Source organism: Pantherophis guttatus, chromosome 1 (assembly GCF_059756535.1).
Source record: "Pantherophis guttatus breed Tessera chromosome 1, ASM5975653v1, whole genome shotgun sequence".
NCBI lineage: Eukaryota > Metazoa > Chordata > Lepidosauria > Squamata > Colubridae > Pantherophis > Pantherophis guttatus.
In genome coordinates, this window is record NC_142063.1 from 118,698,768 (window position 1) to 118,724,827 (window position 26,060).

The 26,060-nt window shown below is 40.5% G+C and overlaps 1 protein-coding gene across 2 annotated transcripts in view; it reads left to right on the plus strand.

Moving 5' to 3' along the window:
- Positions 1-25,264, plus strand: part of ABCB6 (ATP binding cassette subfamily B member 6 (LAN blood group)) — a 41,247-nt gene extending 15,983 nt beyond the window's left edge. For both annotated transcript variants that reach the window (XM_034433756.3, XM_060687863.2), the window contains exons 5-20: positions 869-961; positions 1,537-1,729; positions 1,902-2,023; positions 4,364-4,473; positions 4,793-4,858; positions 5,966-6,091; positions 8,590-8,666; positions 9,908-9,971; positions 10,949-11,034; positions 11,561-11,618; positions 11,815-11,919; positions 14,523-14,697; positions 16,443-16,555; positions 18,148-18,242; positions 23,159-23,227; positions 24,333-25,264. In XM_034433756.3, the coding sequence (XP_034289647.2) occupies positions 869-961; positions 1,537-1,729; positions 1,902-2,023; positions 4,364-4,473; positions 4,793-4,858; positions 5,966-6,091; positions 8,590-8,666; positions 9,908-9,971; positions 10,949-11,034; positions 11,561-11,618; positions 11,815-11,919; positions 14,523-14,697; positions 16,443-16,555; positions 18,148-18,242; positions 23,159-23,227; positions 24,333-24,615 (1,835 nt within the window). In that variant the 3' untranslated portion in view covers positions 24,616-25,264. The remainder of the gene's footprint in view (positions 1-868; positions 962-1,536; positions 1,730-1,901; positions 2,024-4,363; positions 4,474-4,792; positions 4,859-5,965; positions 6,092-8,589; positions 8,667-9,907; positions 9,972-10,948; positions 11,035-11,560; positions 11,619-11,814; positions 11,920-14,522; positions 14,698-16,442; positions 16,556-18,147; positions 18,243-23,158; positions 23,228-24,332) is intronic.
- Positions 25,265-26,060: the final 796 nt, after the last annotated feature.

Sequence of the window (26,060 nt, forward strand, 5' to 3'; positions counted from 1 at the left end):
CTTTGAATTCAAAGCAATTTGGGGATAGGATGCTGGGATGAAGGTGAAGAGCTCCCAGTAGGAGGCCACTTGATACTCATCAAGCTGTTTCCTGCCTATTAACCATCCATGACTGATGATGAATGTCTCTTCTCCACCTCAAGCTGCATCTAGGTGGCTTCTCTTAGATCCTAGCTTGACAGAACACCTCCTAAGATACCTGGATTGTACTTACCCTTTCTTTCCGCAAGAGAGATTTGTCCTATCAGAAGAGATTCATTAGTAGGGCACTGCTGGGTAATTCTGATTTTAACCCTGCTTCCTCTTGATCTAGTGAGGCCAGTCTACTCTGGAACTGCTCAGGCCAGCATGCCATGCTATGACATGAGCCAGATGGCATAGCATCTCAGTTTTGAGATTTATTGCCTGAGACCGGCCCCACTAGGATTCTGCCTAACTTGCTGGAGGATAGGATAGAAGGAACGGAGCAAAATATGTTGGCATTAGTTGTGTATGTAACACAAAATTTCTTTTTTCTGCTCCGTTCTTGCCTCCCCCACCTCTCACCCCTCCCTCCCATGGCAGTGCTGGTGTGGAACCTCTAACTCTAACCCTAACCTCATGCTGAATGCAGGGCAGAAGTCCTGAGTCACAAACTACTAGCAACCTGGCACTCTACAAATGTGTTGAACTGCTACTCCCATCATTCCCAGACAGTTTTTCTAACTGTGACTTTATGCATGCAAAAGAAAGCAATGAGGAGCAATCAGGCAATTGATCAGTGAATAATGGCTAAAGGCTATATGGAGGGGATTGGCAGTGGACAGGCAAATAAGTTGGGTTAAAGGATTGTGGCTTTCAGGTTAACTGTTGTCCTCCTACCCTCTAGTGGATGACCTCACAGAGAGAGTGACGTGGCACATAGTGCTTCAGACCATTTGCATCTATGCATTCCTGAAGTTCCTTCAGGGAGGAGGAGCAGGTAAGTCATTGTGTGAAAATTATAAGGTGTATATGATTGGCTGAAAGTTGCTATGGGATGCCTGTCCTCCACTTTAACATCTGTATGACATTTCATTGATTACCCTTATGCAGTTCAAGAAACATACCAGCTCAGCTTTACAGCATAACTGAATTTTTGAAATGGAAGTAGTTGGAGCGGAGGCAAACAGCTTTGGAACAAAAGCATTTCTTCTACTTCCCTTTCCTATCTAATATAGGAATATAAACCACAGACTGCGGTCATGAGATGTGTGTCTCCCCACCCTATTTAAACTTGCACGGTTGGAAGCTTTAAACGCTCGCGTGCTCAGCTCCCGTGTAGCTAAAAGAATTTGTGGGGAAAATATAAATGGATCACGATGGCTGGAGAATTACAAAACTGATGCAAGACTTGGCCAAATGGGTTGGGGATTCTGAGCAATTGAAATCTACTATTTCTGACAGGCCCCAGATTAGGGAAGAATTCTTCCTGTTCAAAATATTGGGAGTACAGTCAGGTTTTCAGCTGAATCAAAAGCGCATGCACTGAAAGAACAATACACCTGCTTGCCGTAGGAACAACCGGCTTCATTAGCAACATGCGCACCTTTCTGTGGATCCGCGTGCAACAGTTCACCAGCCGCGAAGTCCAGGTAGAGCTCCTCCGGCACCTGCATAACCTGTCTCTTCGCTGGCACTTGGAGCGCAAGACTGGCGAGGTGTTACGCAGCGTTGACCGAGGCACTAGCAGCATCAACAACTTACTCAGGTATGAGGACATGTCTGACTGGTGGGAATCCGTCAGTGTTCAACAGCTGGCGGGGATTCCTGTAGTGAGCTCTTCTCCTTTTCATCCCAGTCGGGGTGGGGGAATGGAGGAGTTTTGGAAGGGCCTTGTTGTACACTGTGTGATCTTAGTTTACCACCCTCTCATCCTACAGTTACATCATATTCAGCATCTTACCCACGGTGGCCGATATTATAATTGCTATTGTGTATTTCGCCATTACCTTCAGCGGCTGGTTCGGCCTCATCATCTTCCTCTGCATGAGCCTTTACCTCAGTGAGTTTTTTGATGCCAGGGGCAGCAGTATGGGTGTGTGTGGGGGGGGAAGGCAGAGAAAGGTTTCCATTGTCTTCAGAATTAAGCCTATGGTGCTGACCTAAGGGAATTAGGAATTATAATTTAATAAGATTACAACCCAGAATTTCCAGCCGTGAAGGCCAATGGTCAGAATAGCCGGGTCTTCTGGAGTTACATTGCCAAGATATTTGGAGGAGAGGCTGTTTTAGAAAAAGAGCAGATGATTCAGTCCTGATCCAGTTCCCAACCTAGATAATTAAAAGGGATTTTAACACTTTGCTCCTGCTGGGATACTGATCCAAATAGTTCTCTGAATACATTGCTGAACAAGCAGGGTCTCATTTTAGCAAGGTAAATGACACCCAGGATGAAGTTCTTTGACCTTCAGCTGCCCTGAGAGAGAATTCTGTATCTCTTCTACTCTTCTCAGATCTCATAAGTAAAGGAAGTGAACCTATACAGGTAGTATGACAGACATACATAGTTTTTTGTTGTGATCTGACATAAAGTATCTTACGCAAATCTCAGACAATAAGCTAACTTTGCATTGAGATAGATTCAGACTCTTGCCTATTGGAGCACTAATTTAACACAGTAGGACTTAAATTAGGCATGACTAATTTGTCTTGTTGGTTCTGGTGCGATTAAAATAGGGGTAGGTAATCCATGAGTGGCATGTGGTTTATAAAGCTACAAAAGTCACCAAGTAAAACTGCTGAAAAATGGAGGGAAGGATTTTTTGGGGGTCATTTTTCAGTAGAAAACCAAATGAAATATAAGCCACAAATTAACTAAAGTCGCCACAAAACCTAATCTCCATGAAATGCCCTAATAGCCTTGAATAAGTAATGTCATAATGTTGTCCTGCCTACTATGGAGTTCAGTATTTCTCTCCTCCAACCCCAATGAACGTTGAAAATTTAATCCTTCAACCCCCAACAGATTGCTCTCTTTTGGGAGAAGCATGAGAAATTTTCTCTTGGTCCAATCTTTAATTTAATTGTATCTCTGCAAATTATATGTATTAAGCATATTTAATAGTGAGTTTGCACGAAATGCTCTTTTGCAAGTCAGAGTAGAAGGCCCTGCTTAGCTACTTATTCCTAAATGGGAAATGGAAACAATATGGGGGGAAATGCCCAAAATCTTAAAATAAAAGTGTCCCGTTCAGAATGCTTATTCAAAGTGTTTTAATGGATTGTCTTCATATAGGACAAAAGTAAAAAAACTTGTGACTGTGCAAACATAGGAAATAATGAGAAATGTGAATGGTAGTGAAAGATGCCCATGACTTTCTGTATTTCATCCGACAAGCCACAAAATAGGTGCAAGTGTAATTCATTGCCTCTTACCAGCAAATCTTAAAAAAAAAAAAAAAACTTGGCTCAAATAAAATCCCTATTTCACACAATGGAATCCTTAATGTGCCTGCACAAACAACATGAGTGCAGCGACAAGCAGTAGCTACAATGCATTGGCTTCTGAATAGATCATAAAAGTGGAACAACATCAAAAACAGACTTTTGGCTGGCAGTTTAGGTCTGTTGCATATGCACAGAATACTCTTGCATTTGGTTATCGGCAAAGCAAATAACATAATTTTTGGAAGTCTGCCCAAAAAAAGGGGAGGGGGGAATCAGGGACAATATCAGAATTCAGAAACATTAACTTTCCCAGAGCAAATACATTTTAAAAAAATAAACAGTCAACCTAGTATCAAGTAAGGAGTAATCTTTTTCTTGTCTAAAATCTTTTTCTTTTTTAAGAAAAAAAAAGCAATTTTTTCCATGTCTTGTTTACTTGTCCTTAGCCCCACCTTCTTCTCCACCCGCTATCTCATGCTATTGACTGCAGAAGTGGAATGTTCCCGTTTTGCTAATTAATGTATTCTAAAACCCTATAGGATTTTCTTTAAAAAAATGAAGGATATTTGAACACTCGGACAAAGTGAAACAAAATGTCTCATTTTTTCTTGAATTCAAGACAGAGTTTAGGACAAAGGCATGGCTATTCTGTGGTCAGAACAATTTGTACATTCCTAGAGGAGCTATCACTGCTTACCTTTTGTTCAGCTGTCTCTTATTAGGGTGAAAGAAGTAGTGTGTATGTATATAGATATATACCGAAATAATTTGCTGAATAATTTGCTGAATAGATACATGCTGAAATAATTTTAATTTTAAAAAACGCTTTTCTCTATGCCATTTTTTTTTAATAGTCTTGGTTATGAGTCGAAATGGAAGGAATCATATCCCATTTCTGATAATGCCTGTGTGAATTTGCTATAGTGATAGTTGGCCTCTTTTTTTTCCCATGTAGCACTGACTATAATACTGACTGAATGGCGAACAAAGTACCGCCGCGACATGAATCTTCGTGACAATGATGCCAAATCTCGAGCTGTTGACTCACTTCTCAACTTTGAGACGGTACTTAGGACCTCCACCTATCATAGCTGGTGGGTGGGAATAGGAAGGGCAAGGAGTGGCAGCAAACCATTCTGGCTGCCTTCCCCCCCCCCCCCCCCCCCGTGTATTGCTGGAAATTGCTTCAGTTTCATGTTTTTGCTTAGAGGAGAAAGAGATTTCCACTTGGATCTAATGCTCAACCTCTTCCTCCCCCCCCCCCAATCCAGGTTTAATGAATATATCTTTGTGTGTCAAGAATTAACTTAGAATAAAAGTTGGGTGACTTAGAGTAGGGAACATCATTTCTCTACTGACCAGTCCCTGGTTTCGTTTGTTGCAGGTGAAGTATTACAATGCAGAGGACTATGAGGCTAGACGCTTCAATGACGCCATTGTCAAGTATCAGGTATAGAAGGATCAATTCAATGTTTGGACTTGTTTCACATCTGTTATAAAGCACTCTTGGGGTTTTCAGTCTTTCTTTTTCTGTTTCCCCTTCAGTACCAGCAAAAATGGAGGGAGGGAGGCCTGTCTGTCTGCCTATCTATCAACTCTATACTCCTATGTTTGAATGTATGGGCACATGCATACAGTAATTTGGAAGGGAAAGAATAGTTCCATTTTCTTGGGGAAGGAAGTGGGATGCACATGAGCATCTAGGAAGGGACTCAGTAAGAACATCATAACAAGGGAGATTTAAGATATGGCAAATCGGAGACGTTTCCTGGGATTTTGTAACATTGGCATGTTTGTTAAAGATTATTCTCTCCATCTGCTAGTAAACAGTAGATAGTCCTCAATTTAACAACTGAAGTTTAGGGGCTCAACTGTGGTCGTTAAGTGAATGTTGCCCCATTTTACGACCTTCCTGACCATAGTTGTTAAGTGAATCACTACAGTTGTTATATTAGTAAGTTCTTAAGTGAATTTGGCTTCCCTGTTGACTTTGCTTGTCAGAAGATAGCAAAAGGTAATCACATGATCCCGGGACACCACAACTGTCATAAATATGAACCAATTGCCAAGCATCCATATTTTGATCACGTGACTACAGGCATGTTTCAATGATCGTAAGTGTGGAAAACAGTCATAAGTCACTTTTCCCAGTGCCATTGTAACTTCAAATGGTCACTAAACAAATGGTAGTAAGCCGAGGACTATCTATATAGCTGCTCAATTGCTGCCCAAATTCTGCAGGCTTGGTCACGCAAGGCCATGGGCAGGATTTTCTGTTGTGGAGAGTTTGGATAGGCTCAGAAACCTGTCCTGTAAATAGGAGAATCAGCATATCCAGAGGAGAGAAATATTCTAGAAAAGCATTAGGTGGTTGATCTAAATTGTCCTGCAGAAGGATGAAGAAGACATAACTCGTCCATTCCTGGATGCCTCATTGGTCTCTGATGTAGAGACTAGAGGGTGCAAGTTTTTTTGAACGATTTCTGTGGGCTGCAGAGTTTTTCAGGATTACACCATGCTGCTCTTGATTTTTTTTTTCTTCCTTTTCTTTTGGTAGGTTTCAGAATGGAAAGTGAATGCCTCTCTGGCCCTGTTAAATCAGACACAGAATCTGGTGATTGGTCTGGGACTGCTGGCTGGATCCCTCCTATGTGCTTCTTATGTGATTAAGAAGAAGCTCTATGTAAGTTCTTGCTGACTGCATACTGGAAGTGCTTTGGAATTCTCTCTGTATGGAGAATCTGAAACAAGAACCAGTCTACAACTCGTGCTTACAGCTGAGGCCCCTCCAGATGAAGCATCGGGCTTCCTGAATGATTTGCCACGAGTTAAGAAGTTTTTAGACCATTGCAGTGCTCCTTTACAAAACTTAGCAATGTTTTTAAAATGTCTGTAGTTAAACACTGAGTAGTTCTACATATCTCTGCTTGCAAAGAAACAGGCACCGGACCTGTTTAAAATACATTCATGAAATGGATACTGGAAATATAGCAGCGCTAGGTTTCTCTGCCTAACACTGGTAGTCTTGCGATGAGGTGCAGAGTCCCAGGAAAAGCAGGACTGCTCTAGTAATTAAATAGCTGGAAGAACTTGCCACACAAAAATATGAAAGAAGTTGCTGGATGTCTTTAATTTTAGTTGTGAGACGTGGTGGCTGATGGACAAAAGTCTTTGTGCTATTCTATAAACTAGTGTTTTCTGAATTTAAGAATTTAATGTAATATTCTATAAACTAGTTTTTTCTGAATTTAAGATCTGAAGGTAAGTCTCTGGGCATGCTGAGAAAAAATGGGCAACCAGGGCGGAGAAGATTAAAACAAAACCAACTGGAGAATTGGACCTCGGAGAACAAAAGCTTTTGCAAACAAGAGGCCAAGCTGGAAAAGATTTGTCACCAATTAGGTTAGGAGATCTAAGCAGGAGAGTGGGGTGGGCCTCGCCAAATGGGAGCTGGTTTCCACAAACATCAGAAGAAAGAAATCCGGATGTTTTGGGTTTGTACTCCAGATGTGAAAACACATTCCCCACATGGAGTGAAATCTGAGGGACAGGAGGCACTTTTTAAAACCAGAGGAGGTCATGGAGAAGTACGGCTATAAAAATGTAACCTGGCTGGCACATTCACACTGAGCTTGATTAAATGCTAATCAAAACAAAATAAAAACCTGGGAGTTACTGAACCACTCCAATTAATTTTTGCTGCAAGGAATGCTGCAGGTATAACAGTCTTACCATCAGCCTAGTTTGAAACATCATTTAGGGTTCCAGGAAGGGATTATTTTAACTCTTCTTTCCTCTCTGAAAAACATTAGTAAGTGGTGAAGAACTTGTGTTTCTTCTGTGATCTGACCATTGACCATGCTGAGTTGGAGTTGCTTACAAGAGGCCAAGCTTTCCTTCTTTCTTTCTTTCTTTCTTTCTTTCTTTCTTTCTTTCTTTCTTTCTTTCTTTCTTTCTTTCTTTCTTTCTTTCTCTCTCTCTCTCTCTCTCTCTCTCTCCGTTCCTTCCTTCCTTCCTTCCTTCCTCACTAACTCACTCATCACTCACTCACTCACTCAATATATAGCCACCCATGTCACATACGTGACTGAGTAGTGTACAAAGTTAAAAACTCTTCCATGCATGAATAATTTTCAACCTGGTTTCCACTTGTGTTAGACTATAGTCTAAGTGTCACTGAGATTCTTAATTTACACCTCAGCTCTAGACAAAAATTCACATATTTTCTGTTTTCCTCACATCTCTTCACAGAGAAAAGTAGTAAGCCAGAAAAAAAGTTGCTAGCCTAAACTGTTCCCTAATATGAGACATGTAAACCTCCATCTGCAATCTGAAAGATTTAGAACAGAGACTTAAGGTTGATTTAATTGATAAATTCCTTCCTTCCTTCCTTCCTTCCTTCCTTCCTTCCTTCCTTCCTTCCTTCCTTCCTTCCTTCCTTCCTTCCTTCCTTCCTTCCTCTGCCATATGGATTTGGAGAAAAATAAGCAATGGAAATGTTTGCTTTATCTTTTTTCTTTCATATGTATCAACCACAGATTGAGGGGTGTAGTTTTGATCATATATAGCGCTAGAAAGCCTTAAACTGCCCCAAATATGGAACTTGGTCCAACAAATGAGCTCTGTGTTAGAACACACGGAAATCTACCATTTAATTGATGGGAGGAGAAGACAGAAAAACTGAGATATAACTGGTTGTTGTCATATAAATTGAACTTTACCTTGCTCAGCCTCTTCAGTCTCAAGGCTGGATTAATGGAAAATATGTAAGTCATTCTGTGATAGGCTTATACATTCAAAGAGAGGCTTAATCATTTTTTTTAAACAAATGCAGCAGAAACGTATATATTGCACATGGTATCGTCCTAGGACCTAGGTCAATCCCTCTGCTTCAACAGAATATGTGATGTTTGTATTTCTATTCTCTGCATATCAATAGGACATTTTCTCTTGATTTTTTTTGAAATGTTGAATATCTCAAACCTATAATCTACTTAAATAAAAAATAAGTCACCTTCATTGAACAAAAGACAAGAGAAGTAAATATAACAGGTCTCTTGGTCACTTGATCTTCAGGATTCATCATGTGAATCTGAATTTGAAAACTCCCTATTCAATGTATTGTGTGGGAGGGAACAATTATTATTGCAAAAATGGATATATTCTTCCTATTTCCTCCAGGTAGGCGATTATGTTCTCTTTGGCACATACATTATTCAGCTGTATACCCCACTGAATTGGTTTGGCACATATTACAGGTAATTTGATTGCTAGGCTACTTTGTTGTATATTTATTAGCCATTTGGAGTGAAACAAAGAGAATTGAGTCAATGAGCTTAGGGAGTTAAACTGGGTTTATACCATTATTTGATTTACAGCCTGCTCCAAGCAGAGCACCATATCTCATTTCTCAGATTTTCCCCATAACAAGAAAAGAACTATTAATCTGAATCTAATAATAATACCTACATCAGCAATAAACAGAACTGTGAACAGGGACCAGGTTAGATGAGCACCTCAGATGAACGGTGTAAGAATTCAGGAACAATGCATTCAGGCGTTTTGTTTATTTGTTGACAAATTTATATAGCCACCCAGCACAATCTATTTCAGATTACCTGGCAATTGGTAGCAATCTATTTTGTGCCCATCATGACTCTTGTGAATAGCGTTTGTCTAACACTTTTATACAGAGACTGGCAGCAAATAGAAATGTATCCATTTCTAAGATGCTTGATGTAAAAGATGAATTAGACTAATTGCTGAAATATAGACTTATTTTAAAATTTCAGATTATAACAGTCTGTTAATCTTGTAGGAAAGAAAACTCACAGAATATAGTATATCACAGGCAAGGTTGAATCTTTGCCTTGAGATATACGACAACTAAAATAAGTACAAATGAATGTTTCCCTTGTACTTCAGCTTGTACTTCAGCTTTTTTGTAATGGGCTAATTGTTTAATCAATATAGAGAATATAGAGAAAAATCTTGGTAATTAACAAAATATAAAGTTTAGTAACTAGTTGGTTATTGAAAAGTAATCATAAGTCATGGAAAAATATTAAATAGTATATTCTGTTTTATTCAAGTACAAATTTTCTTATTATAATAATTCCTTTTGCATGAATAATTCTTATGTCCAGCAATGAAAGAAATTACCATTAGAATTTCTCATGCCTAGAAAGTTGAGCTCAGATATGAAAAATAAAATGCAACCCTAGGAATTATATGTCGATTTCATTAAAAAGAATTGTTTGTAATAATTTAAGTTGCCCTCTCCTTTACACTTCCCCTATCAAAGATATCTTCAAAAAGGTATGAGATAATTTACTATGTGAATATGTGTTAAAAATCTGGGACTGATGCGGTTTATGTTCATGCTTAAGGTATAAAATATTGCTGTATTGGGATATAAGTACTTGTCTGCTTCACCCCCTTTCCTTTTCTGAAACCTTCATAACTTTGGTGCAATGGAGCTTCTGCTTTTCCTTTCCAGAATGATCCAGTCCTCATTTGTTGACATGGAGAATATGTTTGAGCTCTTCAGTGAGGAACAGGAGGTAAGGCACATCATACCTGTGGAGAATCTGTGTATCGGATTATAGTGGATCATCTTATTTTCCCTTCATTGCATGTTATAACCCATACATTATAAACTGCCAGTAATCATTGTTTAATGACCCTAATTGGGACTGGAATTTCTGTCACTAAATAAAGCAGTCCTTAAAAACTTCCCATGACTGCACTGCTTAGGGATGGCAGTTTAATTTAGCCTTTCCCAATCTGATGTCATTCAGCTGCTTTAGAGCTACCTTCCAACAGTGGCCTGAACCTCTTGGCTGACAGCTCTAGGATCTGGAAGTCTCTGCATCGATGATGGACACAAATTGAAGAGAACCTAATTAATTTACAGGATATATCTTAGTTTGGCCACTGTTGTAACTTGTTTTTTTTTTAAAAAAATAGCTATATTTGAGTTAGCCAGGAGCCAAATAGCATTTTCTATTTTCAGACTGATAATTTTTCATCATAATACTGGCAATTAGGTTTGTCACCATTAGAATCTATATCTGGCCCTCTCCAAGGTGTATCTCTGGAACATAGAAATATGAGGTTCCAGATCAGACTTTTCTACTGTGGTAGCAACTGTTCAGAGCTTCCAAAAGAAGCCTTTCTTACCATCTGCTATCTAGCTTTTATTTATTGCAACTGCTACAAACTGAATTTTGTGCCTGAAAAACAAGTGTTCTACCTCAGGGATGGCACTTCTGTACTATAAATCAGGGGTCTCCAACCTTGGCAACTTTAAAATTTGTGGACTTCAGCTCCCAGAATTCCTAAGCCAGCTTTGCTTTGCTGGCTGAGGAATTCTGGGAGTTGAAGTCCACAAGTCTTAAAATTGCCAAGGTTGGACACCCCTGCTATAAATGGCTTCCAAGAGCAACTTCTTAGTCACTGGGGCAAATCTTCCTGCCTCTGCCAACTTAGCCAGCCAGGATCTTAATACAGAAAATATCACAGATGTGTTAACTTGTAGGTGAAGGATGAACCAGGTGCTGGAGATCTTCGATTCCTGTCAGGACGTGTGGAATTCGAAAACGTCCATTTTGGCTACACAGAAGGGTGAGTAGAGAAGGAAATAGTGTTGATGGTGACAAAATTGTACGTTAATTTGAAAAAGAAGGGTTGAACAACATCTTTCCAACAGTAGGCAGGTCACCTGGAGAATAGATACTCAGTGAACATAGGAAAGAAAGAGAAAATATAGTGATGGTGACAATATGAATATGAACCATATTCTATCTCATTAAAGCTTTCCAACCCTGGATGAGATAAAAGGTCAGAAAGAAACCTTCTGAATTATGACCAGTGAGAAAGATAGGGACCTTTCTTGAAAGTTGTTTGGGGAATTAGTAAATATAGTAAAATAGTTCAAAAACCTTCTTTCTTTTATCTGTATCATAATCCTAACCTAGGTTGCTTGTGGTCATTGTTATTCAAACTGTTCTGCTGCTTCCCCAGCAAACTGGAGGAAGTCTGTTTCTGGAACAGAGGAGGGCATCGTGTGGGAGATCTCACCAGGGAGCTTCAGGAGAGCAGTGATGGTTGAGAGATGGGTGACTGCTCTCTTTTGTTATTCTCCACACAGGAAGGAAATTTTACATGACGTTTCCTTTACCGCAATGCCTGGACAAACTATAGCACTGGTAAGGAGATAGAAATGGCTCTGTTGTAAATGTTCTGTAATCGTACAGTGCTTTCTTTTGTCTCCCATCTGATAGGAATAGTGACAGGCCCCAAATAAGGGGTTAAAAGCAGAGGTTGAAACTTAAGTCTGTCTACTTTCTATTTCTTCCCACAGGGTTAATCCATAGGAACACTTTGCTTTCTCTTTCTCTCCAGGTGGGACCTTCTGGGTCAGGAAAGAGTACCATTGTCCGCCTGCTGTTCCGCTTTTATGACGTGTGGGGAGGCTGCATACGAATAGATGGGCAGGATATCTCTAAGGTAACAAACACACTGGGAAGTATTGATGATAAAAGGATCATCCATCATGGATGAAGGCATGGAGAAGGTTCATTTCAACGGTAGTGGGGTGGGAGGAGGATGGGAAGTGTACCCCAAAATATTTGTCTAGATAAATTGCCAAGTTTCAGCCTCACCTTACATACCATAGCTTGTATGTACTTCTTTGCATTACTGTATTGGGACCAGTCAGCAGAGGAATATAGCTGAATATGCCCTCCTGCGATCTCTATTGAAACATGTTTTTAAGCTTGCCTAACTGATCAGGACTCCTAGTGGCACCAAGTTATTGGAGATGATTAAAGCAATTGGATATTTTGAAGAATTTTACATCAAAATGTAAAATTAAACTGCTAGGAAATACCATGAAATGTTAAGATAAATAGATTTGAGGGCAAAAAAAAATCTGCTCTGACCTCACAAATATAGAGAAATACAATCTATCAGAGGAAAACAAGCCTAAGTACTGAGGAGTTAGTACTGAGGAGTTAGTACTAATACAAAAGGGAGAGAATAGGAGCAGTTTAAAGTCGGGGATATGAGAAACCATTGTCTGACCAGAATTTGTTTGCAAGAAAGTTATATAGATAGTTTAGTTTCTCACATGCATTCTGTATATGTGAAGTCAAATTAAAAATTGTTGGAGGGATATTTTGCTTATCTATGCTTTATGATCCAGAAAATGAATGGCTCTACAAATGAAAAACTGGCTCTCCAGAAGGGTCTATGACAACTTGCCATAGCCAACTTGCCATGGCCAACTCGCCACGGGACTAATATCAAAGACATAGTGGAATAGAATCATTAAAGAAAGGATGCCAAAGGAGGGACAAAATGAAATGTGAATGACAAAAATTAAAATAATTTTTGAACTATTTTAAAGGATTAAATTGAATTGCTGAATTGTCCCACAGCTAGTTGTCCTGTGGTGAGTTGTCTCGTGGCAAGTTGTCTGTGGCGAGTTGTCCCATTCCCTTCAGAAAACTAAAAGTGTAACTCCAAGTGGCCCTATCCAGTGGCAGAAGATGCTAGGAGTTATCTATCAACAATACCCTGAGGTCCAGAGGTGCCATACCTCTGCTGTACAGTGTGATCCCCTATATAGAGCCAAGTTGGCATACACTCTTTGCATGTGTTATATACCCACTTATGCTTCTCCTCTCGGAGCTCCTCAAGGCTTGATGACACAACCCAGCTGCTTAATTGCTTGTTCATGTTTATTGCCACAGCAACAGACATATGATTCCATTTAAAGGTAGATTAAAGGTTTGTGCTCAGCAGGCCTCCACTTCTCCTGTGGCCACCCAAGCTCACTGGGGAAGGACTACGGGAGGGAGATTGAGGGAGATTCTTAGATGGCCCATAGTCTTTGGGGGTGGGGGAATATCAAAGGACAGCTGGTTCTTTCATGTCTATTAGAGCTGTTTGGTGTCTGTTCTTATTCTACTGTGGTTCCCCAAATCCATCCTCTTAATTTTCTCTCTATTACTCCCTATGGTTATACCTTTCCTTAAGGATCTATCTCATTCATCAGATCTGTCCTGGTTACTGGAATCAATGCTAGGAAACAATGGAAGGAGATAGGGATAAAATGGCATCTAGAGATAGATGACAAATAGTTTTGGCAAGTTGCAAGATACATGATTTCCTACAGGGTGCATGTTCATAACGCAGTGTCCCACAGGCTTTTTTTTTTTAAATTTTTGCCAGTCAAACAATTTCCCCTAGAATTTGTCATATAATAATCAAACTCCCCAGAGATGATTGAGCCTGTCCATGATTTGGGATGGTTTCTGGTTTAAAGTGCCACAATTCTCTAGAGTAGATAGAAACACAGCAGCACTGCAGTCATTTGCATTCCTTTGTTTTCTGCCTCCCCTTGTATTCGTCAAAGTGACTAAAAAGGTTGAGCTACTGCTTATTATGATGCTGAGCAGAGACAATAGACATACAATGCATTCTGCAAACTGAGAACATTAAGGCTTGAGCTATTCGGAGAATGTTTAGTTTATCTTAAGCAGGGCTTACTTCAAACAGTACTTACAATCCAGATAGATTATGTGCTTCACTCTAAGCACATAAAAAGAGTAGCTGGTTAGGGAAGGCTGTTTGGAAATGCCAACTCTCTGAATTGTATTGTGGGCTTTCTGAATCGGTGTCATTTGGGGTTTCCCTCACCTTGGTGCAGGATGGGAAGCCCTGATAATTCATAATGTCTTTAGCGTTTATCCTGAAGCTAACTATCCATCAGACTGGTGTGGGTGTGAAAATGCCAGCTATATTCTAAGCCCGTGATGGCGAACCTATGGCACGCGTGACAGAGGTGGCACGCAGACTCTTCTCTGTGGGCATGCACACTGTCGCAAGTTGCTCTTTTGGATTCTGTCGCGCGAAGACCAGCTGTCCGGCACGCGCACATGTGCACTGACCAGCTGCTCTCTTCTGGGTTCTGGCACTCCTGCGTACGCACACACACTCCAGTTTCTGCACTCAGTGCTGAAAAGATTAGCCATCACTGTTCTAAGCCATAACCTAGGTGAATTGCACAGTTTCTCACTTCATCCTCCATCTGCCCACATCCACAGGCAAAGCAGGTCTCTGTGCGTTCCCATATTGGGGTAGTGCCTCAGGATACCGTCCTCTTCAATGATACCATTTGCAACAACATCCGATATGGCCGTATTGATGCTACCAATGAAGAAGTTATGGAGGCTGCCATGACTGCTAATATCCATGATCGTATCCTCACATTTCCTGATGGTAAGGACGACCTCAGCTTTATCTACCACTTTGCCTTGATCTCACGTGATTACCCTGGGATGCCTGTTCGATGATTGAGTACAGGACTCAGATTTACTCCTTAATTTCTGCAGATACAGTTGGGGAACATTCCAAACGGAAGCCATTGACAGCTCTGTAGGTCTGTGCAAATAATAGCAAGCTACATTTTGAGATGTTGTGTGGTGGGGGAGCCAGGACTATTCTTGATCTGTATGAACCAATAATTTGATTTGGTATAAAGCAGTGGTGAAATGTAAAATTTGTTATTACCGGTTCTGTGGGCATGGCTTGGTGGTGGTGGTGTGACTTGGTGGGTGTGGCCAAGTTTTTTTTTTTTCTTTTAAAAGCATTTTTTCTACAACTCTTCGGCCGAAGAGGTTGTAAAAAAAGTGCTTTTAAAAGCATGTGACGAACAGACAACTCAGCTGGGATCGTCAGAGGCTTTTAAAATCATTTTTTTCTACAGCCTCTTCGGCTGAAGAGGTTGTAGAAAAAATGCTTTTAAAAGCCTCTGATGATCCCAGCTGAGCCGCGTGATCATCAGAGGCTTTTTTTTTACTTATAAAAGCATTTTTTCGGCCGAAGAGGTTTTAGAAAAAATGCTTTTAAAAGTTTTTTTAAAAAAAGCCTCTAATGATCGTGTGGCTCAGCTGGGCATGCGGGGGGGGGGCGCAGGGAGTTTTGCTACCGGTTCTCCGAACCACCCGCTGCCATCGCTACCGGATCGAGTGATCCGGTCCGAACCGGGAGCATTTCATCCCTGGTATAAAGGCACCTCCTTTGTTCTTATCTGAATCTTATCTGAAGCCTTTATTATTATTATTATTAATTTATTTGACTTGGACACCATCTACATGTCATCAAATTTGGGTAGCTCACAAAATAAAACCCAACAACAATATTCAAATAGAAATATTTGAATAGAATATTCAGTTAGAAAGCAATAAGATGGTAAATCCAGCCAATTCTACAAGGTGCTCGAACTATCCCAGCCTAAAATGAAAAGCTTGAGATAATAACCAGGTCTTTTAAGACCATCCAGAATGCCATCAGAGTGGGAGCCACTCTGATCTCTAGGGAACTTCATTCCAGAGGGCAGATGCTGCAATAGAGAAGGCATGCTCTCAGGTCCCATTTAGTGGCGTCATTTGTTCGAAGGAATCCAGAGCATGTCAACCCTGTTGGATTGAACCAGTTGAGCAGGTAATAGGAGAGGCAGGTGGTCTTTCAAGTAACCAGGCTCTGCGTGTTGAACAATAATTCCGATCGTTCCCATCCAGCCCATTTTTCTGTGAGTATAGACATTGTGGGATGGCATATCTGGGAAGTCAGATGGGAAAAGTTGACCAACAGTTACCAAAACTAAGGGGCCAAATCAGTTCAGCCTCACCCTATCCCACCAGTCTTCTAAGACCAATTGATGAATGAGATCCTGACTAGTGAAAGAAATAAGATTGGCCTCTATGTCTCAGTTTGCAAAATCATCCTATTTCCTTTTCATATTTTTTAAGTGACCTGCTTAGGAAATGTTGGTTTTTTTTAAGAGTGTCTACTGCAACACCAAATATTCTTTGCTGGTAAATCTAGGATGGTGCTACTGCTACTAGAAATAGTCATAAAGATTTTAAATGCTCTGCCCAAATGGCAGAAAGCAGCAATTTGTATCTCAATGGCCTTCCTTTTTTACATAGAGTTTTACTTTCCTCTGTGCTTATGCCTGAAAGGTTACGAGACGCAGGTTGGTGAGCGAGGCCTGAAGCTGAGTGGTGGGGAAAAGCAACGAGTTGCTATTGCCCGCACCATCTTGAAGAACCCTGACATCCTCTTGTTTGATGAGGTAATGGAGAAGGATTGTCTTAACATCTGTCTCAGTCCCAGAGAAGGTCCACCTGTTCCTTAGAGAGAACAATCTATTGGATATGGGATATTTGCTGATGGGAGGGAGGAGAACAGAAGAATCAAGTTTAATATCCAATGGAGTAGCCTAGAAAAGGACACAATTGGTGGTTGCATTTCACATTGCAAGCCTGTGTGGCAAGTATTCAAGTAGTCCACAAGTTACAACGGTAATGAAGCCTGTTCATCATGATTGTAACTCACAATGATCATCCACACGACCAACCCAATTTTATGACTGTTTTGCAATAGTCATTTGTTCTGTCCCCGTCCCACACACGCACCCAACTAGCCAGCCGAGGGTTAAATAAACTCTTCAAACACTCAACGTCAGTGATAAGGAACTTGGCAGCAACTTTGTAGCTGCCTGCCAAGAACTTTTACTCCGATAACACAGACAAAAATACACACAGTTTGAATAGTCCAGTTTGTAATTAAATCCACAGCAAATAGGCGTTGTGTCCAAAGGTGCAAAGTGACTCGCCAGAGATTTAGCTTTGTCCGTCACAGAGTCCGAATGGCCACCACACTCCCTTTTATAGCCTGTGGGGTGTGGTCCAGTGACTCAGCTTAATCTCTGGCACGCCTCCTTTTCTGCTGCGCAAACTTGTCTCTCCGACGCTGGCGTAGGTCCAACCACAATGTTTCTTCGTCACTATCCGACGGCTCGGAAACACCTGGCTCCTGGCCAATCTCTTCTTCTTTGGGAGACACCTGAGGCATTGCCAGAGAGGAGGGTCCTGGAAAGGGAGGCCTGGCCGTCTCCTCTCCTTCATGTTCGGAGCCTTCTTCCTCCGATAAGATAGGCTCGGAGGACGGAGCCACAACATCATTAAACAAACAACCACAGTCATAAAGTGAACCAGTGCTTCACTATGAGCATGATTTTGCTGAGAACTGGAAGTAAATGCTGTTTTGGTGGAGGGTGGGAGTGGCAAAACCATCGTAAAATGTGGTTACATGACTGTGGGAAGCTGCAAACAGCCATAAATGTGGCTCAGTTGCTGAGTGCTTGAAGTGCAGTCATGATTTTGGGGGGGGGGGGGGGGGCGCACAGCCTCCGAACTTTGAATTTGGATTGTAGGTACCTCCAGGAAGGTCCATCATAGCTTTGAAAAGTTGCTAAGGGACCAGTCATAAATCAAAAATTACTTGTACTTCTATCTATTTGTTTCCCACATTCGAAGTTACATTTGCATTTTGCCCTTCCATGCCTTTTTTTTTTTTTAAGTCTGAATTCTGGGAGCATTTGGGAGGAGGATAACATCACAAATTCTGTTATTCTTTACAACCATGTTTCTCTTCCCCATTCCCTCAGACCATTTATATCCTGTTCCTGAGTAGTTCTCCCCACAATAACAATAGTATAGAACTACAAAGAGCTTCTCTCAGCTGTTTATCATGGCACCGAAACAACATGGGTGGCTTATAGGTACTAATATGCCAGTGACTTGACACTAAAAGGAGTTCAGGGTCCATTACCTTCCTCTATATCCCCCTTTGCAATGTCCTACAATGTGCTGACTCTTACAGGCAACATCAGCACTGGACACTAAGACGGAAAGAAAAATCCAGTCATCGCTGGCTAAAGTATGCGCCAATCGCACCACTATTATTGTGGCTCACAGGTAAGATGAAATGTCATTTCATAAGAATTTTAAATCACAGGTTTTAAGCATAATCCTAGCTAAAGGAAATCTGTTCTTGTTGTACAAAGAGGGTCAGATGCATGTCTTGTCTTGTTTTGTTCCATTTGCCTGCAATCGTATTTGTTAAATATTGATAAAAAACTTGAACTGGATCCTTAAAGCAGCTCTGACTTCAACTTCTTTAGCAAGAAAAGTATAGAAGTCACTCTGGGTAAGTCCAGATGTTCATGTAATCCAGAAATTTTGGGTTGGGCAAAGAGGCAGTAGCTCTCTCCTCTTCTTCCACAGCATCTGGTATTCAGTACTGCCTTGTCTCTGGATGTGGATACTGTTTTATCTGCTGTGCATTATAGTAATGCTCAAGCTCCCAGGCTTGGTATCTTCCTAGTGTACTACTGCAGCTTCAGCCTCTGGCTGGCTGGGCATTTTGCAAGCTGCATTCTCGAAATATCTCCAACATGCCAAATTGTAGGAAAAAGATATAGCTGCTTTAAAGATCAGCATAGAAGTGGTCTATTTGTGCTCCTGCTCATCCAAAGCACTTTTCCTGAATTATTCCTGAAGTGTTGTACAGCCCTCCTAGTTTGGGGAAGACCTTAGTTACATTTGACAAATTTAGAGCCTGTTATAAATTTGGAAACTTTCACGTTTTTTGACTGATGCGGCTTCACTAATGAACCTTTAGTATCTTTTTGTACCATGGAACACATTTGAAATGGATGTTTTACCCATTTTACCCATTTAATAGAATGTTTTAACAGTAACAGCCATTTTGTGAGAGGGCCATCACAAACATAATCAGGTCACATGGTAGAGGGATAGTCAGTCATCCCCTACAATTGCTCATCCCAGGATATTTTGGGTCATTTTCTCTAGTTTAATCTCTTTTTTCTGAATCTAACAATTTTTAAGCAATAATCTGGTTACCTACTCCTTTTACTCTTCTATAATGCATAAGGAACACAGAGGCATTGGTAGGAATAAAGATGAGAATGAAAGCTTTGCATCCTAATATTTAAAAGATCTTTTAAAAATGTAAAGTCAGTGAGCAAATAGCAAGGAAAACATTGTAGGTCTGATGGGATAAAGAATAGTGTCTGGACCTCGACGTTGGAGCATTTATTAATGTATATTATTACAATATATAATGTATAATTTATTATATATAATATAATATAATATAATATAATAATATAATATAATATAATATAATATAATATAATATAATATAATATAATATAATATAATATAAGTATAATGTATAATGTATAATGTATAATGTATAATGTATAATGTATAATTTATTAATTGTTTAGAAAGCATCTTTTCCCAATTTTAGTGGACAGGAAAAGGCAATGATGCTAGGTCTTTTGTAGGGCTAGACAGATAAAATTTGTATTTGTTTCTGCCAATTCTCATTCAGTTTGATGTATAGGAATTTTCTTTAGAATCTTTGCCAAAAGCAAGAGAATTTTAGAGAATTCTCATAAATGGAATGTGACACTTAACGTCAGTTTGAATTATATGTATCCAAGAGATATGTGCAGGTACCTGCCTTCTATTTTACTTTTTTCCTATATTACGATTAGATTCCAGAGCATCTGGACAGGATATTGCAGAGGAATTTCCTTCAGGGATGAGTCCTGCCCTTAAGAAACCCAGTTTAGCAGAGAATTGCCAAAGACCCTTTATGTTGAGTTATATTCTTTTGCTTCGTCTTTGTTGCATCCAGCATCAGAGGAAATCACCTCAGGAGAGTTCCTTGGCTTTTTAGCAATTTGCGGCTACTCTCCCCTTTTTCCAAGACATTAGTCATCAAGGTTGGGAAAACAAGGGTTGATACACTATAGATAGTTGGCGCACACCTGAATGCTGTTACATATGTCTGAATTAGCACTATAGGATCTGGAATGGCTAGAATTCCAAGAGAGTTCAAGACATCTTAAGACAGCTTTGCTAAATATTAAATATTCTACTCATTACATACATTACACACTGAACCGTAGTGGTGCAGTGGTTAGAATCAGTGGTGGGATTCAGTATTTTTAACAACCGGTTCTGTGGGCGTGGCTTAGTTGGGTTGTGTGGCTTGGTGGTCATGTGACCGGGTGGGCATGGCTATGTGCATAGGGACTACTCAGAGGGCTGAAAAAAGTCATTTCTGACTGGTCCTCACACTTATGACCATCCTCACATTTATGTCCATTGCGGCATTCTTAACAACCGTGTCAGTCATTTCACCACTACTTCCTTCACCATGGTGACATGATAGGGCGTAAAACGTAAAATGTGAGGACAGTCGTAAGTTCAAGGACTGGTCAAAAGTGCGAGAACCGGTCAAAAATAACTTTTTCAGCCTTCTGACTACTCCATATGCACATAGGGACTATTCAGAGGGCTGAAAAAAGTCATTTCTGACTGGTCTTCACATTTTTGACCGGTCCTCGCACTTATGACCTTCCTCATATTTATGCCCGTTGTGGGATTCTTAATAACTGTGTCAGTCATTTCACCACTACTTGTCTTCACCACGGTGACAAGATAGGGCGCAAAACATAAAATGTGAGGACAGTCGTAAGTGCGAGGACTGGTCAAAAGTGCGAAGACCGGTCAAAAATAACTTTTTCAGCCTTCTGACTAGTCCCTATGTACATAGGGACTATTCAGAGGGCTGAAAAAAGTGATTTCTGACCGGTCTTCGCACTTTTGACCAGTCCTCACCCTTATGACTGGTCATCATTTATGCCCATTGTAACATTCTTAACAACCGTGTCACTCATTTCACAACTGCTTCTCTTCACCATGGTGACAAGATAGGGCAAAAAACGTAAAATGTGAGGACAGTCATAAGTTCGAGGAGTGGTCAAAAGTGTGAGGACCAGTCAAAAATAACTTTTTCAGCCCTCTGAATAATCCATATGCATAAAAGGATACAGCAATAGAGAGGGATGAAGGAAGGAGAAGAGAGATGGAAGAAAGAAGGAGAGACAGGGAAGGAAGAGAAGGGAGGAAGAGAAGGGAAATTAGAGTAGGAGTGAGGGTAAGTGAGGGAGGAAGAGAGGAGGAGAAGACGAGGGAGGGGGAAGAGAAAGTAAGAAGGAAAGAAAAGAGAGAGGTGGTAGGTTTGAGGAGAAAGATTGCTGTACAGTAAAAAAGATGAAATGGAAGAAAGGCAACCCCAAACATAAAGATATTAAGATAAAGAATGAATTGTTAAACTTTAAAGAATAAAAGAGAATAAATATGAATAAATAGCAGTAATTAGAAACACACATACAAACATACAATGTATTTTCTTTGAACAGAGTATTTGGCCGGTTCACAAATTTAAACAGTGTTTAGTCATTTCAATTAAATTTACAATTTCTATATTTCCTTTTTGCCATATTTATTCCTTATCTATTTTTTTAAAAAAAACAATATTACCCTTCATCCTCATCTCTAATCTTAATCAAATTCAATTTTTCCCTTCTATTCTATATTATACCCCTTCTCATTGTCATCTATTTTTATATCCATCCTCACATTGGTTAATTATGTAATATTACAGTTGTTTAATATAAATTCAACATTTTAATATAAATCAATTAGTTATATAACTATCTTTTTTGTATATTAATCAATATGAACATGAATATTCCAATTATTTCCATGCAATCCAATTTCTTACAAATCTATTAATTATATTTACCAATAATAATAAACCAAATAATTTCCCCCATATATTCCTCCAAACCACAATTTAACCATTTCTGCTTTCAACACAATATACAATTAATAGTATCTCAATTATTACAATTCCCTATTTAAATAGAGCTTTTTTTCTTTTTGTGTTTTAAAATCTTGAACTCTCCTCTTTTTCCCTAAAGAGGAACTACCTCTTTAGGGAAAACTACCTTTCCACTAAAGGTAGTTTGCACCTACCTTTTTTGGTGAGGAAAAAGAACATAAATTTGCCTGCCTAATTTTCCAACGTTGCAGCAACAGCAAAGCCAACAGCCTGCTTTACTTTCAGTTTTGTTTTTCAGCATCGATAGAGGAAAAAAAATCTGCACTCTTTGCAAGCAAGCAGCAGAGCCCTGAGCAAAACAGCTGAGAGCAAATCAGCTGAAAGTCGGGAGGCCGATAGAATCAAGGGGTTAATTAGCCTATGCTGAAGCTCCACGGGCCAATAAAATTACAAAAAAACACCGAACCGTTTGTTAAATTGCTGGCTCGCCCGCCCCTCGCCCACCACTATTTATTGGCAATAAATAGTGGTGCGGAGGGGCGGGGCAAGGGGCGGGGTGAGCCAGCAATTTAACAAAGGGTTCAGCCGAACCCCCTAGAACCAGCAGAATCCCACCACTGGTTAGAATGCAATATTGGCTAATTCTGCCCACTGCCAGGAGTTTGATCCTGACCAGCTCAAGATTAACTTAGCCTTCCAGAGAAATTTGCGTTGGAATAGATTATAAAGATTAAAATATATAAGTTGTATAAGATGTGACCCGGTCAACACTCTGTTCATAAAATATGTATGATGAAGGAAAAATTCTAGTAAAACCTGTTTACAAAAAGAAAAAAAAAAGATTAACTCAGCCTTCCATCCGAGGTTGGTAAAATGAGGAACCAAATTGTTGGGGGCAATATGCTGACATTTGTAAATCATTTAGAGAGTGCTGTAAAGCACTATGGAGTGGTATATAAATCTTATGTGATATTCGTGTTGCTATGTTGTACATCTTCCACTCTTCAGAACATTTTGTGGTAGCATCATCCTTGTATAGATCTTTCCCCAGAGACAGATTACATCTGAGATGACAAACTGTGCACGTCATGTGTTGTATGTTATTGACAGCTGTCGAACTGTACATACTGGCTTCTAAATAATAGTGATTATCTGTCCTTTATAGGTTATCAACCATAGTTAAGGCTGATCAAATTCTTGTTATCCGGAATGGCCATGTGATAGAGCGTGGAAGGTAAACAAATACAAAAAATCTCAGAGAGTAAAAGAGACTGTGACAACAGCTTTTCTTGTGTTTAAAAAGCCAATTCCTAGGAAAGGAGGAAGTGAACCGCTATATTCTCCCCACTTTATTTTCCACTAAACAAGTTTTAACAGAAGTGCGGATTTCCCCATTTTCAAGTCCTGTTCAAAATAGACAGTGGAATCACGGCAACAGGACAATTATTATTGTTGATTCTACTACTGCCTTAGATTACTTTGCCAAAAGGTTAGTTTGAGACAGTCAAATCAGAAGTGGAGTATTAGCCTCAGATGCAAATTATTGGTCAACCTTGCTCAGCGCAAGCCTTATTTATTCCACACATACCCCATCCCCATCATGGCACTATTTTCTGGGCATTGATTCCCCCACACCCTTGTCTTCCTCACCTGCCCTCTACCCAGTCAGTTTAGTGCAAAGTATCAATAGAGGCAGCAAGTGAAACCCATTTGGCAGGAAAATTCTTCTCCTGAAGCCCCAGTATTTGTTTGGATTGATTTCAGTCTATCGGAGAACCCTCCCTGCCTCTGTTTACATGTGAGAGCAACAGGAAAGGTGAAAGAACTGCACTAGTCTGGGTGGAGAGGAGGGCCAGGGCAGGCTGCAGAGAAGAAAGCTGTCTTCCCCTTCCCTGCCCTTTGCTCTCCAGAGACCAGCAAGTGCAGATAAGTGCTGTCCCCATGTGAGGGCAGTGACTTTACAGGCCTCATTCCCAAGGCAAGGTAAGAGGATTGCCCTGGGGCAATGAGTTTCATTCTGGCGTACCTTCCTCCCATTCTAAGGATGGAAGACAGTACTGTGGAAGCTGGGGGGAAGGGTCAGAAAGGTTGAGCCCTTCTTGTTACTCCCTTAATTTCCCGCTTATCCCCTCCATCACCAAACCTTCTGACAAATGTCCAGATTGGGAAAGCCATCACCGCCTGTGACAAAAGGACAGGCTTTACAGGATGGTAGTGCACTGTACGGGATAGGTACATGTGATGTTGGGAAAGTTCCGCTGCGAAGGTCCAGAGCAACATAAGCAAGGGATGTGCTTTTCTGTGGAGTCTTTTAAATTAACTTTTGCTCCATTTTGCAGGCACGAGCAGCTGCTAAAGAAAGGGGGCCTCTACTCTGACATGTGGGCTCACCAAGGGAGTGAGATGCCTAGTGGCTCAGACATCGACAGCAAGGTCAGCCTATCGAAAGCTGGGCCTGAGGAATTAGAAGCAGGTAGTGTGGAGGCTGAATCTGAAACTCAGGATGAACCCGAAACTCAGGAGGAGCCTGAAGAAAAGGAGCCTGAAGAAGAGGAGCCTGAAGAAGAGGAGCCTGAAGAAGAGGAGGATGAAGAGGAGGATGAATCAGAGGATGAATCATAGCCAAGCAACTGAAAAAACCATTGAATGTCTCCTGCACGATGGAGCTTGAAACTAAAAAGGGGGGCTGCTACCTTACCCTGGACATTTGTGATGGCTTCTCACGCAATGGAAAAGCTCTGGTCCCTAGAACATTTAGCAGATCCACCAAGGTGGTTATGGAAATCAAATTTAGAGGAAGCATAGACTCTGTTTATTCTTAGCCTGCTCATAGTGATGGGACCACAAGTTGTCCTACAAGCAGCTGTCGGGTGCAAAATACGTTGCTTGGTGACCCAGACTTGCTAGTAAAGGGGAGAAATAGAGGACCAGAGTCACCTTGCCCTACCACCATTGACACGGATAAATGTCTTCCTTCACAAGATGAACTGGGTAGGTGGGGAGAGGAAAATACTTACAGCTGTGAGTATTGCCAGCGTTCTGTATGGAACCAGAGGAATCCTCAGGGAAAGGAGGCGCATTTTCATAAGTTCTGATTTTGAAATGTCTTGTTTGATTTTCATAAACTGTTTTCAGATCAATTTGCAGATCGCATTTGTTTCAGTCTCGCTGGTTAAAAAGAAAGGACTAAGTAGTAACTGACTGAAAATCCTTTTCAACTATTGTGTTGGTGAGAGAAGGAAGATTCATAAAGTGCTGGTCTTACTAATAATTATGAATCTGGTTTTTATTTATATCTGGTGGTAATAAAAGAAAATTAAGGCAAGGGCAGAAATTCATTGTGGGTGGAAACGATAGGATAGAGAGAGAAGAAATGCATCTTTTCACCTGTGTCCTAGTTTACTAGCTGCTCCTTCATGGTGGCTATATGGAGAATTGACAATTATTACTTACTTAAGGCCCTATCCCAAGGTGAGGTAATCTTGGCCTGGGTGAGTAAGACACTAGAGCCTACCAGGTCTCACTGAATATTGTTTTAGTACCAGGCTCGTGTTGCAAAAATCAAGATAGCCATTAGATGACAGCAAAAGGATATGAAACCATTCAATTTTTCCATTATCTATTGGTCTGCAGCAGTGATGAAATTCATATTTTTTTACTACCGGTTCTGTGGGGGTGGGGTGGCTTGGTGGGCGTGGCAGGGGAAGGATACTGCAAAATCTCCATTCCCACCCCACTCCAGGGGAAAGATACTGCAAAATCCCCATTCCTTCCCCACTTCTGGCAGAAGGATATTGCAAAATCTCCATTCCCATCCCACTCAGGGGCCAGCCAGAGGTGGTATTTGCCAGTTCTCCGAACTACTCAAAATTTCCGCTACTAGTTCTCCAGAACCTATCAGAACCTGCTGAATATCACCTCTGGTCTGCAGTCCAGATCCAGTAGCCCTATTCGTATTGACTCATAAAAGTGCATGATAATCAATTGACGGAATAAATACAAGGGAGCTGTTAGAAAAATCCAGTGAAAAGAGGTTAAACGTCTCTGATTTTGAAAAGCAACGGATC